Source organism: Lissotriton helveticus, chromosome 4_1 (genome assembly GCF_964261635.1).
Source record: "Lissotriton helveticus chromosome 4_1, aLisHel1.1, whole genome shotgun sequence".
NCBI lineage: Eukaryota > Metazoa > Chordata > Amphibia > Caudata > Salamandridae > Lissotriton > Lissotriton helveticus.
This window is the reverse complement of record NC_136063.1, coordinates 444,265,364-444,279,994: the sequence shown is the minus strand read 5'-3', so window position 1 is coordinate 444,279,994 and position 14,631 is coordinate 444,265,364. Positions and strand designations below refer to the sequence as shown.

The 14,631-nt window shown below is 44.2% G+C and overlaps 1 protein-coding gene across 1 annotated transcript in view; it reads left to right on the top strand.

Annotated features, from left to right (window-relative positions):
* The window catches only part of DPY19L4 (dpy-19 like 4), a 672,410-nt gene that overhangs the window by 277,774 nt on the left and 380,005 nt on the right, over nt 1–14,631 (top strand). The window contains exons 9-10 of the mRNA XM_078687017.1: nt 3,248–3,379; nt 3,462–3,560. Coding sequence (XP_078543143.1) covers nt 3,248–3,379; nt 3,462–3,560 — 231 coding nt within the window. The remainder of the gene's footprint in view (nt 1–3,247; nt 3,380–3,461; nt 3,561–14,631) is intronic.

Sequence of the window (14,631 nt, the reverse complement as noted above, 5' to 3'; positions counted from 1 at the left end):
CCATGCCTAAGGCAGTAGATGGCCAGTGGGAGGATGCCTCCATTACAGTAAGTTCATGTGTGCCACTGACCTGCCTGTCATTGGTTCTTGTAGGATAGTAATCATGCAGTAGACCATGCCTGTAGTCGTTATTTAGGTTTCGCCTAGTGACGCAGTGCATGTGCTACACGCTTCCGAGATCTATTGTCTGTTATCTTTTGGAAGTGGGGTTGGTGACGGCCCTTTCTCCCTTAGGCCCGCCCACCTGTCTGGATTCGTCGTCTGTTGCTCTTCATGGGCGTGTTATGTCCTTGCCTCACGCTCGAGCCCCCTTTCTCCGAGAGGCTTCCGTCGTGTCTGACCACTGCAAACCAGGGCTTGTTCTTCATATTTATGGCTCGTGGCCCGATGTAACTTTTTTTTCCCTTCAATTTGTTTACTTTTTTAGCAGTAACTTTGGTGGCTGGGCGGTTATGCGCAGGTTGACAAAACTTTTTTTAATAACTCCGTGCAGCACCCACTTTATGGACGTCGTGCTATATTTTTTTAAATATGCTCCATTCCTTGCCCTCTCCCCCCACTTCACAGATGTTGCGCTTCATGGTTTGTGAAGCGGAAGCTGTTAATTAAAGACCTCTGCGGAGTCTTCTTCCACGTTGCATTCCCCTGCCTTCCTCATTCATGCTTCGTGTGGCTTGACTTTTTTTTTTTTTTTACTGGGCGTGGTGTCCGTTTCTAGGTGTTTGCGTTTTTATTTTTCATATTCAGGCTTCTCTCAGCCTATGTTAAACTGTCCCCCTGCCTCTGCAGCACACACGGCACCACTTCTCCTCAAGTTGCAGTCCGTGCTTCGGCAGCTGCCTAAGACCCGCCTTCATCACCTTCAGGATCGCAGCCCGGCCATGGACCAGGGGGAGGAGGAGGAAGAGCAAGGATCTGTGATCCTCCACAGGGCACAGGTCAGAACATGGTTAAACTAAATAGGCAAGTGCAAGAGTTGTGTATACGTATCATTTATTCTTTTATTTATATTTAATAATCGTTTTTGCTCAAATATACTTAGTTACTTTGAGCCCATTATTAGTGTGACGCCCCCCCCCCTTTTATCTGATTTGTGGCTCGCAGCAGAGCTTTATTTCATATTGCGTGCGGCTTAGAACTTATTTTTGTTCGTGATTCAGTTCCTCTGTGATATGCTTAGACTTATCCTAATAAGTAACTAGCATTTGCAATGCACTAGGTCTCACATTTGTGAGAGTTTGAGCTATTGGCATTGTAAATGACAATGCCTTATATTTATGTATTGTTGTTTTGTAACATACATAAAAGGCTTTGTTATTAACAATGCCAATAGCTTAAACACTTGCAACTGCGAGACCTATTGCATTGCAAATGCTTGTCTCAATTTGCCATTGCCGCCTGTCATTTTCAACTTTTCCTGCAAGACGCTTCTCCCTGTATAATCTGACCAGTTTCAGTGACTCTTCCTATGTCTGGAGTGCCAACTCCACTTCTATTGCTCTTTTTGTTGATCAGCCGTAACAAACTTTAATCTGTTGACACAGTATCAGTTTTACTAGCTGGTGCTGCTGTGGTTGCTGCAGTTGCCATCAATGTAGTGTGAAATTTGTGTACGGTTCCTTGCTCTTTGGTAACACTCTGGTCTGACACATTTTCTTTATGTACTACTGTAGGCTCCAGTGATACTTCTTTTTCTGAGCATCCAGCTATTTGGCTAACTCCCCTTTTCCTGCTACCTATTTGTGGAATGTGCATTAGAGTCATAAGAACCTGTGGGCGCTCTTCTGTGTCTTCCACTTCAACCGCACAGTTTACTTGAAGTATGACCAGTGAAGCTCTATTGTTGACCTCCTTGTCACTTTCCTTATGGGGTGTTGCTTTTGTTCTCTTTCCTGCTCCTGTACCCCTGGATAATGATTGATCTTTGTGGCAGGTGTGGGAACTTGCAGCCATGTTAGCTTGGCCTTGCCCCCTTAAGCACACATAGGTTACAATCAGAATTTGCGTAGAGCGCTAAGGAACTAGCTGTAAATACTCCCTCCAGGTGTGCACTCCTGGGTCAGCAGACACTGATGCATCAGAGAAAGTGAACATTCAGCACACTAATCAATCTTGCGTTGAAAGGTGATACCCAGGATTCCACAGTTGCATTGCACTTTTTTATGTGCTTCTTCCTGTGTAGGAGTAGCAGCGAGTGTAGGCAATGACTGCTAAAGATACAGTTGATCACATTATAAATGGACATACAGGCCTGCTTAAATCTCCTCACAGCTCCTACAAAAATTCATTCTATTTCAACTATAGTTACTGCTGTTTGGAGTGACCAATTACTAATTTGGTTAAGTGTTTGCTGGTAGGGCTCGATTGCTTTGGAATTCCTGGAAGCACTTTTGTCCCAGAGTGTAATTTTTTTGGAAGGCAATAATTAGACAATAAAAACAATCTGTCCTTAGATTGCACACATTAGTTAAAAAGAATGATTTTGTAGAAGTAAATATTACAATTAACATTACATCTATCAGAAGTCATAGGGAAAATTTTGTATATCTTGTGATTTGAAAATAATTGCCTTGCATACCAAAATAACACCTAATCGTAGAATTAACTTGCGTTCTAAATATAAGGTATTAAACTTTGTAAGAGAAATATTTTCCTAAAAGTTCACAGTTCTCTGTGAAAAAGGCAGTGCTTTTGAAATATCCTCTTTGGTAGCAGAAAAAAAGGAATCAAAAATTGTTTGTGATGGGCCACAGGATTTATGGTTTTTCAGTGATTTCACAGAGGCAGTTGAGTTTAGTCCTTGTTGACCCACAGAGACTGATACCTTACTTACTTCTGGATGAATTGGATCCGGCTCCCCAGCCAACACTGGAAAAAAAAGTACTCAAACAAGTTTGTGAATTTGCTCAATAATCATTTAATGGACTTTGAATGTGTTATTTGGCTTGGCGTGTGTCATTTTACAAACTCTATTCACTCGATAGAAGTGATCTTTAGTGACTATAGAGCACCTTAACGGTTGCTTTACGCAATTCTTTAAGAAATGATTATAAAAACTGTTTTGTATTATATAGTCAAATATGTACAACAATGGACCGGGTTGGTGGGTTGTGAAATTGCAGAATGTTGACTAACCTATTATTTATATCACACATAGTAATATGACTTTTGATGATCTGGTACACAGTTTGACACTGTATGTATGCTGAGCACATTTAATCCTAATTCATCACTTATTTTCTCACAGGTTCATGAAGTACACAAAATCTATTTATTCTCTCTTTTTTTGGGATATCTCCTACAATTTGAGAATTCATCGTTATTAGTTTCTCCATTGCTGAGTCTCGTAGCAGGTTCGATGCTTGCTAAATGCCTACAGGTAATTAATGAACTTTATTCTTTTTGTCTTGCTTTGTTGTGTCATAATGGATGCACTCAATTTGTGTTTTTCCTCTTTATAGATAAATGTAAGAGCGGGCTCCTTCCTAGGAAAGATGATGAAAATATTGTATTTTTACCTGGTGTGTACGATAGCAGTGGCCTTGTATGTGTTCATAAAGGTAAGAGGCATGTCCTTTTCATTTAAAAGTACTTAAAAAATTAATGGCATTTAACTATTGATAAGAGCTGTTACCTCTTGCTTTCATGTCTGAGATGCTGGACAGGTGCCTCTTCTTACATACTGTGGTCTTCTCTATTACTTTTGGTGTCCACAAATCTGTGTTGTGAACGAGAAATCTTGAGTTCCTAAATATGGAATAACTCCCAGTTACCCTTTGCCTTTTCACAGTGGCAGGTGTATAAAGAACACTTGTAAGACTCCAATTTAATGATGTTCTTTTTTCCGGTTTAAAAAATAATTCTGACATGTAACTTTCTGAGATCTTGCATCAAAGCTAAACAATTATACCTTTCATTTTATTTATCCTCATTTTAAATAATCTAAATGATCACGGTTCTTTTAGAATCATTTCACGATGCATAATGTTTTTTTTCTCTAATTTAGATTTTCAAATAGATATTCAAAGTTCATCTATTCCTAATGGTATCTTTTTTCACCACCGTATTCTCAACATGAACATAACATTAGCTCCACCGTATTCTCAACATGAACATACCATTAGCTCTCTAATATTACCATATCTCGCGTCCGCACCATCAAAAGTAATGCGTTGATTATTGGAAATTCAATGCAACATGTGCGCCGATGAATGTCATAACATGCCAATGTTAAAATATGTCCCAGCCACTTGGGCACTGTTGTCTGTTACAATTAATAAGTCATAAGTCAGATGCTTTTGTAGAGCGCACAATTCACCGTTAGGTAAATAAAAGATTAAATTTTTTTTACCAAGTTTGGGCATTATTGATGCACCATTATCCTTGAAACACTGTTGCCTTTTCCAATTATTACCTCTAAAAAAACATAACCTTGTCTGCTTTAACATAATAATACAATAAATACTGCTGGGTGCTTTTTAAGGTTATTGGTAGAGTTATAGTAAGGGTACTGTATTTATCATACATTCAGTTAACAATTGTTACAGTAAATAAGTTACCATTAGTGGGACAGGGCTAGGGTGTGATTTCAGAATGAAATACAGTTTATCATTAAACATTCGGTAGTGTTGAGGTTTTGATTAGCATCACATTTTGTGCAGTGATAACAAATAGTCTAATAATAATTTAGAATTAACGTAACCAATTAAAGACGTATTATTGGTTAAGGGTAATATTATGATTGGAATAAGCATACCTTAATAATTTCACTTTAATTTACATTATTAACATTATCATTTCAGTTATTTTAGTTAGTAAAAATAGTATTTTATTTATTGATAATTGATGACATTAGGAACAAAAAAATAATTGCAAAGGTATTTCAGTCAGTCAGTCGATAACTTTATTTCGGTCACAGCGGACCATAAAAGTGCAAAGTAAAATACATACATGCAGACAATAAAATGAATAAATAACATTAAACAATATGGGGACATTCATATATATACATTATAAGCAAGGTTAAAACTATACATTTCTCAACCCATCATAAAATCAAATTCAAATATAATATAGTTATCGACAATGATCGTTAAGTTTTGTGCTAATATTCCAGCTATCCAGTTGTTATACCACTCAATACTTTCCCTTTAGCCGGAAATATAAAACCAAAAAACAATTTCACCACAGTAGGCGATTATTTTTTAAAACTCCTACGTTTATGCCATATCCCGTTTAAAAAACGAGAGACGGCAAAAATAATAGGGGGGGTGGGTGTCGTACTTCAGGACTCTAAGCGCTTGGGAGCAATGTCTAAAACCTAGGTTTCTACAAATAGGTAGCACCCAACGTTTGCGAGCAGCACAGTAGCCCGGACAGGTAAAGAAGACGTGAGTTTCATTTTCAAGATTGTGTTTACATGCTGGACACTCGGTGTTATTTTTACTGTCCCATTTGCTAGTAAACGACCTGAGAGGAAGACTGCCCATCCTGAATTGCATGTATAATTTCCTCGCTAATGATGGATAAATCAAGTCTAGGAAGTCTCCCTTTCTGTAGTCTTCTTTGACTCTAAGAAACTCAATTGTCAATCTTCCAACTGTAGAATTCTCATGGAGAGACAATAAGTTATGATGCCTATAATGGCGAACCATGTCGACCCGAGTTATTGCTGGGCTTGCTACATCTGGTGTTTCCTAGAGCTCGGGCAATCCAATCCTACTGCTTGTTACCTTAATATGTGTTAACCACGGTGTTTTCTGGCATCTCCTAGTAGCCCAGACCTCCCTAAATTCGTTTCTATAGGACGCTAGTTCAGGAACTGACCATAATCTTCTCCAATACTAAAGTGGACGTAATGCCACTTCCTCCTCAATGGGGAGTAGCCCTAGGTCCATACGGAGGGGTACTAGTGGGGTACTGACTGGAAGTCCCAATGTGTTCCTCATGAATGTATGCTCTACCTTCATGAGGTTGATAGGCTTTTGGTGCCCCCAGAGTTCCGCCCCATACATCGTGGCCGCCCTGGCCTGTAGTTTATAGATTTCGATGACCGGGGCAGCTGGCTTAAACTGAGACACTCTGTGCATTTTCTGTATCCCCCGCCACTTGGGTTAACTTTAGCACTGCCTTTGCTAACTGGGTATCCCATTCCAGATGTTCGATAGGGTAATGCCCAGATACTCAAAAGTCTTCACTCTCTCCAGGGGAGTACTGTCCAAAAGCGGGGTTGGGCGGGTCGACCTAGGAGGGTTGAAAATCATAAATTTAGTTTTCGTTAAATTTATCTCCAGGCCTCTAAATGCACAAAAATCAGCAAAGCCGTCCAGGATGTGTTGGATACCCGTTGATGTTTTGGACAACAACAAAGTATCATCCGTGAACATCAACGCGGGCACCCTACCTGATACTAGCCTTGGGGCATCGATGTCCTTAACTCCAAGTAGGTGATCTATAAGCCCATTAATATACAGGCAGAATAGTGTGGGGGCCAGCACACAGCCCTGGCGCACCCCCTGTTTCACCAGGAAGCGAGCTGACAATTCTCCATGCTTCCCACACCTAACTTGTGCATAAGTCTCCGTATGGAGCCTCATTAGCACTTCCAAAAGATATGGTGGGATGCCAAGATCACACAGTGCACTCCACAGTTTTCCCCTAGGGACCAGATCAAACGCAGACTTCAGGTCAACAAAGATGAGGTAGAGGCTGCCACCCTCCACACTCACCGTTTTCCAATAAAGGACCTGAAGTCTGAAGATCTGGTCAATAGTCGATGTACACGTCCTGAAACCAGCCTGCAAAGGACTCAAAATCTTGTTTTCCTCAATCCAGCCCTGGACTCTGTCTAAAATAATCCGTCCCATCAATTTTTGGATAATATGTATCAGGCTGATAGGCCTGTAGTTGGACGGTAAAAGAGGACAACCTTTTTTGTGGATTGGGACTATCTCTGCGCCACGCCAGGTGTCCGAGGGGCCCTAGCCATTTAAGATGGTATTAAACAGAACACACAGGTATGGTGCCCAGATTTTTGGTTCAGACCGGAATAAATCCCCGGGGAGCTTGTCTAAACCGGGCGCCTTATTTGGTAGTAGCTTAACGATTGCGGATTCTACCTCGCGGGGAATGATCTCACAAACCCCCTCCAATCGATACTCATGGAGGAGGCTTGTACTCGAGGTTGGAATACCTTCATCATCCAAATTTGAATACAAAGCTCCAAAATGAGCTTCCCAGACTGCTGGAGCTATATTGGGTTCTATCGCTGATCTACACTCCCTCCCCCCAGAACTAACTATTGCCCAGAATGATTTCAAGTCCATAGACTAGAGGGCAATTCTGAGTTCCTCCCATCGATCAGCTTCCCACTCTTTCTTTTCTGAATGGATAACCCGCTTGAACTTAAGCCGGCAAAGCTTAATCCTCGGCTTATCATTAGCCTTTACAGCGTTTAGCAAATCTGCTTTAGCTTTTCGGCAATTGGCATTATACCACAAATGGACTGGGGCAGATTTTGCCCTTTTACTTTCTTCCAGGTAGAACACATCAAACAATTTGGAGGTCAACTGTTTGTGTATTTCTAAAGGCCTATCAACCATCCCTGATTGCATGCCCATTGATTCGATCTCACCCATTTCACTTATGTATGGCACAACCTGCTGGTAAATGTATGCTAATTTATTTGGAGAGCCCTATATGTGGGGCCACTTTACTGTCCGCCTGTTGTTGTGTAGCGACAATGGATGTTGTATTAGATTGGTCGCTAGTTCGAGGTTAGACAGGCCCCAGCTCCCGGGTTTGAGTGTCATTACTAAGGTGTTATGATCACTATCCTTTCTCGGGTGAATCCTAAAGTCCAATACCCTATTCCATATTCTTGCTTCGACCAAAATATAATCTATAGTCTAATTTTGTCCTTCTCTATTGAAGGTGGGTAGGCCAGGTCTGTTTGATTTTGTCCTCCCATTACATGCCCTCAGGGAAGATGAGAGGGTAAGAGAATTTATTTGGAAGACCAGAGGAGTCCATGCTCTAACTGGTGGAATCTGGGGTTCCGGGATATGCCAAAACTGGTCCTCATCATCAAGGCCAACCGATCTTGCAAAGGGGCTCAAACTGGCAGTTAAAGTCACCCGCTATTATTAGGATAACTGCTGGGTCAAGAGTCAAAATAAACTGTCTCACGTGTTCAATTGCTCCAGACTCCTGCCCACTCTGCACTGGCCTAGAATAGATGTTAAGTAGGGCAATTATACATTATCTGGCAGTGTTAAGAGGACACATTGTACATCCAGGGAATTTGTTGGTATCTGCTCTGCTTTGGCACCCAGGTGCGTGTCCACCCAGGTGGTTAGGCCGCCCGATGGTCTACCCCTACCCTTCATTGTGGCCAGTATACTAAAGGTGGCAAACCCTCTTCTCTGAAAGTCTTCCAAAGCCCACGTCTCCTGCATTAGACAGACATCACACTTCTCTACAAACGAGCCCCAATCTGGGCAAGATAGTTTTTTTTTTAGTTTTTTTTTTACATAAGATTTTATTAGAAAGAAAAAGCAAAGTCAATAAATCAGTCACATGTAAAACGACACAATTGAATCAAAATACAGAGTAATCCGGATGATAAATCAGCGTACATTTCGACATAAGGGTCCAGCCCGGGTCATGGCTAATTCAGCTGTCGGAGATTCACAGAGTTCACCACGGTATTTATTCCAATGTCCCCATTTCTTATCCCACTTCGTGGGGCAACCTCTAGTTTTGTACACTGTTTTTTCGGCAAGCATGCAGCGGTCCATCTCAGCCATCCAGCCCACCACCAGCGGCCTCTCGGGAGAGCCCCACTTCATAGCAATGGAGGGCTTAGCAAGCAGGAAACCCAATGCCGCCCACTGTAGTTCCAGTTCGTTCAGGTCTGTGGCCCCCCATATATTAAGGACACTTTCTGTTGGCGACAGTGGGACTGGCTTACCCAGGGAGTTTCTCATTTTACGAACTGTTCCCCCCCAGAATTGGTGTATTACCGGGCAGTTTCATAGGATGTGATAGAAGGCACCAGGTAAGCCGTAACCCCTTAGACACAACGCGTCAGGGCGCCTTCCAATTTTGGCCAGTATGGGAGCGGACATGTAGGCTCTATGTAAAACCTTCAGCTGGATTCGTCGGAACCAATGGTTGATTGCTGTTTCCCTAGGGGACATAAGGGCCGCCCGCAATTCCTCATCTTCTAAGAGACCCAGGTCTTCCTCCCATTTGTCCCGTAGTGGCTGGAAGGTGTCAGGGAGATTGTTGCAGAGCTTACGGTAAGTGTAGGATATGGCCTTTGCAGGGAGAGGTTCAGATAGCAGTCTATCCTCCAGGGGGGAAATCTCAGGTATGGAGGTGAGGTCAGGGATGGCGGTGAGGATGGCATGCTTGATTTGGAGATAGCGGAAAGATTCTGTCAGTGCAAGGGAGTATTTGGTCTGTAGGTCCGCGAATGTCAGTAGCTTGCCCCTATGTACTAAGTCACCCACCGTCCCAGTTGTTGTGACGACCATAGTGGTGTCGCTTCGGTAAGTTTGTCCGACCACCCCATACACTTGTTGGCTCTATGCCATATTGCGACCGTGTGTGCCATGGGTCCAACATAACTTTTCCTGACCGGTTTGCTGTAGAGGGCCCCCAAGTAACCTTCCCGCCCGGTCTGACATCTGTCAAGGAGGAAGGCCGGATTCATGGACGAGCCATGTATCCAGTGATTGATGGCCACCAATTGCGACAACCAATAGTAAAGGCGCAGATTAGGCAAGGCGATGCCTCCGTCATACCAACTTTGGGTGAGTTTATGTAGGGCGATACGGGCTGCCCCACCGTCCCATAACAGAAGACGCAGGTCACTCTCCACAGCGCTGAAATAGGAGTCGGGGACCGAAAAGGGACAGTTTTGCAGGGCGTACAAGAAACGCGGGAGCGCCAACATTTTAAATAAGGCCGCCCTGCCAGGGAGGGAGAGTAGGAGAGATCGCCAGTGGGCTACGTCACTGTGTAGCCTGCGTAGGCGACCCTATAGGTTCCGATCATGGAACACTTCCGGATCTGGTGTAACAAAGATACCTAGATATTTAAATCCATCTGAGGCCACCGTGATGGAAAACCCTCGGGGCAGCATGGGCGGGGGGCCATGTAGCATGTCGATTTAGACGAGTTGATCGAATAGCCCGAAAATTTCCCGAAATTAGTGAGGACATGGAATAGACTATTAATAGAGGACCGGGTGAAGCTACATATACCAGGATGTGGATGTATGACGTTACAACGCATACTTTTACCACGCCTACCATTACCACGCATTTTTTACAACGCAGGATCCATGACAACGCATACCATTACCACGCATGTATTTACAACGCATATAACTTTACAACGCATACAATTACAACGTAAGTATTGGTAAGTATATAATATTTTTTAATATTTAATTTAATTAAAATTAATATAATGTAATTTAATTTAATTTAATTAATTTAATTTAATTTAATTTAATGTAATTTAATTAAATTAATTTAATTTAATTTAATCAATTTAATTTAATGTAATTTAAATTTAATTATATTTAATTTTTACACTGTACCCTTTTACCCAAAAACCCAAAACTGACCCTGAACCCAAAAAATACCCCTTTTACCCAAAAACTGACTCTGAACCCTAAAAATAACCCTTTACCCAAAAACCCAAAACTGACCCTGAACCCAAAAAATACCCCTTTTACCCAAAAACCCAAAACTGACCCTGAACCCTAAAAATACCCTTTTACCCAAAAACCCAAAACTGACCCTGAACCCTAAAAATACCCCTTTACCCAAAAACCCAAAACTGACCCTGAACCCTAAAAATACCCCTTTACCCAAAAACCCAAAACTGACCCTGAACCCTAAAAATACCCCTTTACCCAAAAACCCAAAACTGACCCTGAACCCTAAAAATACCCCTTTACCCAAAAACTAAAAACTGACCCTGAACCCTAAAAATACCCCTTTACCCAAAAACTGAAAACTGACCCTGAACCCTAAAAATACCCCTTTACCCAAAAACTGAAAACTGACCCTGAACCCTAAAAATACCCCTTTACCCAAAAACTGAAAACTGACCCTGAACCCTAAAAATACCCCTTTACCCAAAAGCTGAAAACTGACCCTAAACCCTAAAAATACCCCTTTACCCAAAAACTGAAAACTGACCCTGAACCCTAAAAATACCCCTTTACCCAAAAACCTAAAACTGACCCTGAACCCTAAAAATACCCCTTTACCAAAAAACCCAAATAATATTTTTAATAAAATAATATACTTACCAATACTTACGTTGTAATGGTATGCGTTGTAAAAGTACCTGCGTTGTAAATACATGCGTGGTAATGGTATGCGTTGTAATGGATCCTGCGTTGTAAAAAATGCGTGGTAATGGTAGGTCGTGGTAAAAGTTGCGTTGTAAAGGTTGTATACCCCAGGATGTCATCGGCATAGAGGGAAATTTTGTCTGTGATCTCGTCGGTCCTTTGGAGGCCTCTAATGGAAACGTCCGTGCGGACCCAGTGGGCCAGGGGTTCCAAGGTGAGGGCAAACAGTAGTGGTGACAAGGGGCAGCCCTGTCGGGTTCCCCTGTGGAGTCTAAACCGTCGAGACGTATGGTTGTTGACCCGCACTTGGCCCAATAAATCTGTATACAGGAGTCGTACCCATTGGATAAACTTGGGTCCGAAGCCAAATCTGCGCAGGACCTCAGAGATAGGACCACTCGATCGAATCGAACGCCATCGTGGCGTCAAGGGACAGAGTGGCGGCATCTTGTTGTATAGTAGGTTGCCGACTCAGAACATTGTTGACCCTTCGAGGTTCAGGGCTGTGTTGCGTCCCGGAAGGAAACCCGATTGGTCATCATGGATTAGAGAGGGAAGCACGACGAGGAGGCGATTAGCCAGAAGCTTAGCCAGGATCTTGGCCTCCGCACTAATCAGAGAGATCGGTCTATAAGAACCGCAATCGGTGGGTGGTTTATTCGGCTTGAGGATGACTGCTATGGAGGCCAGTCTTTGATCGAGCGGCAGGGTACCCCTATCCCGGCTGTCTACAAACATGTTTTTCAGATGAGGGACAATTCCGGGAGCCACACCTTTCAGAAATTCAATGGGAACTCTGTTAGGACCCATAGACTTGCCAGAGTTAACGGCAAAAAGTGCCTTAGTTAGCTCGTCTGCCGTAATGTCGGCGTCCAGAGTCTCTTTTTCAGTCTCTGAGAGGGTGGGTAGGCGCATCTCCTCTTGGAGTTGTCTGGACTCCTCCGAGGTGTAATGCGCTCCAGCAGTATAGATTAGCTCCAGATGGTCGGCGAAAGCCTCCGCTATTTCCTGTGGATCCACGGTCAAGGACCCATCCGGTCTTACTATGGATGATACCCATCTAGTTCCCTGTTCACGCCGTTCCAGCCATGCAAGCATCTTCCCCGCACTGTCACCGAATTCGTATACGCTGTGGCGTGTGTGGAGTAACCGAGCCTGTGCCTTTTCCTGTGCCAGTGCTTTATAGACGATTTGCTGGGCTCGGAGACGGCAGTGCTATGGGACATTTCAAGACTGAGAAGGTCAGATTCGTTGTGCTTCTGTATATATCCCATTTTAAGTGCTAATGGCACACCCTTAATAACCGCTAGGTATGCCACCCAGACTGTAACTGCTGAGCGCACTGATCCAACGTTTTCCTCAAAGTAGAAGTCGGTTTGCTCTATCAGGCTATCTTTAATGTCCGGAATCTGCAGAAGCCAGGGATTGATAATGATCGGACCTCGGGTGTATTGGCAGTGATATGTTAGATCTACACTAGGAGGAGAGTGATCAGAGATGCCCCGGGGAAGGGCCTTTGGCCGTGTGAAGAAGCCAATGTCTGTTGTGGGGCAGAAGAAATAGTCAATCCGGGACATGCTGTTGTGTGCGTGAAATAGGGTGTTTCGGGATAGTGGGTTCGCCAAACATCCTCAAGTCCCATCGCCTGTGCAAAGTCTGAAAGGTCAGAACTATGCCTGTGTGAGCTGCGCCTAGGATGTCGGTCAAGTTCGTCACTCATTGTCATGTTAAAGTCTCCCCCAATGAGAAGTGTGCCGGTGGGGAGGCCTATCAGCCGGGTGCCCAGTTCTCTGAGGGAATCTCGACCTAGGGTCGGTGGAAGGTATGCCGATACGAGGTTCAGAGGACGTCCCTCTCAGGTGGCCCCAACTAGTGCAAAGCGGCCCAGAGGGTCAGCCCACGTCTTCGTGTAAGTTAGTGCTAAATTCTTTTTAACAAGAATCCCCGTGCCACGGGATCCAGAGGTGAACCCCGTGTGTACTAGTAGTCTGTAGCCTCCTCTCTGAAGTGCTTGACAAGTGTTGCCCACTAAATGCGTTTCCTGTAACAATACGATGTCAGGGGAGTGGCGCCTTAGGTATTGAATGACTATACCGCGTTTTATTTTGTGCCCCAACCCGTTAACATTCCACGACATTATTGTGATGGTCCTAGAGAAGGTCCGTGGCACGGTGGTGGATAATGTGGGGTCTGTGTGGGTGTGACAAGAGGAGAGGCAACGTGTACTGCCGAGTGGCCGTGATAAGGAGGAACGCAAGATCTGGGGGTCTCCGGACCTCTCTGGGACTAGGTGATGCCCGAAGGTGCTGACACGCCATGATTGGACCCTGGAGGAGATGTGAATTGTGACAAGGGAAGACTCTGCTGTAAGCGCCAAAGAAAACTAACAAAACCTAAACAAAAAACCCAAGGACCCCCCTCCCTCTCAATCCAACCCCCCACCCTGCCCCCCTGCCCGCGGCCTTGAAACTATCCACTCTACAACTAGGCAGAGTGCCTGTCGCCCTCCCAAACATATACGGGGTGTGTGGAGAGCCATGAGTGCCCTCGCCAAAAGTCTACAAGATGATGGAGCCTAGTGCATCTTAAGTCAACTTATATCAGCAGTGGCATTTACATAGTACAATAAACAATGAAAAAACTGGACGGTCCATAGTGTCTGGACCAAAGAAAGGAATGCATGGAGACCATGGGAGAATGCAAACCAGACGATACATGGCCGGTCAAGGGTAAAAGGGCTCAGCAATATGAGGCGGGTCTTGGCCCAACATCATGACCGACCATCGAAGAAGGATCGGGCAACTGAAAACGTCACTGGTCATCCTGATTGCCATCGGTGAACAAATCGGGCCGGAATGATCGGACGATCCTCGGTGGCGATTCGGAGTGGTACCTGATTGACGCCATCCCTCGAGCCAGTCCCAGACCTCTGCAGGGGACACAAAGAACCAAGTCTTACCTTCCGACTCCACGCGTAGTTTAGCGGGAAACAGCATGGCGTACTTTGTTCCTAGCACGGAGTGCCTTTTTGACTTCAAGAAAACTGCGCCGACGAGCCTGAACTTTCACTGTGAAGTCGGGGAAGAGCGTGATCTGAGCGTTCTCCAGGCGCAGGAGTGACCCCGCTCGTGCTGTTTGAAGGATGACATCACGGTCTCGGTCTCGGAAGTTAAACACCCGAGCAATTATGGGGCGGGGGGGAGCGCCTGGTTTTGGCCTACCTCCCGGGACCCTGTGTGCCCGCTCAATGGAGA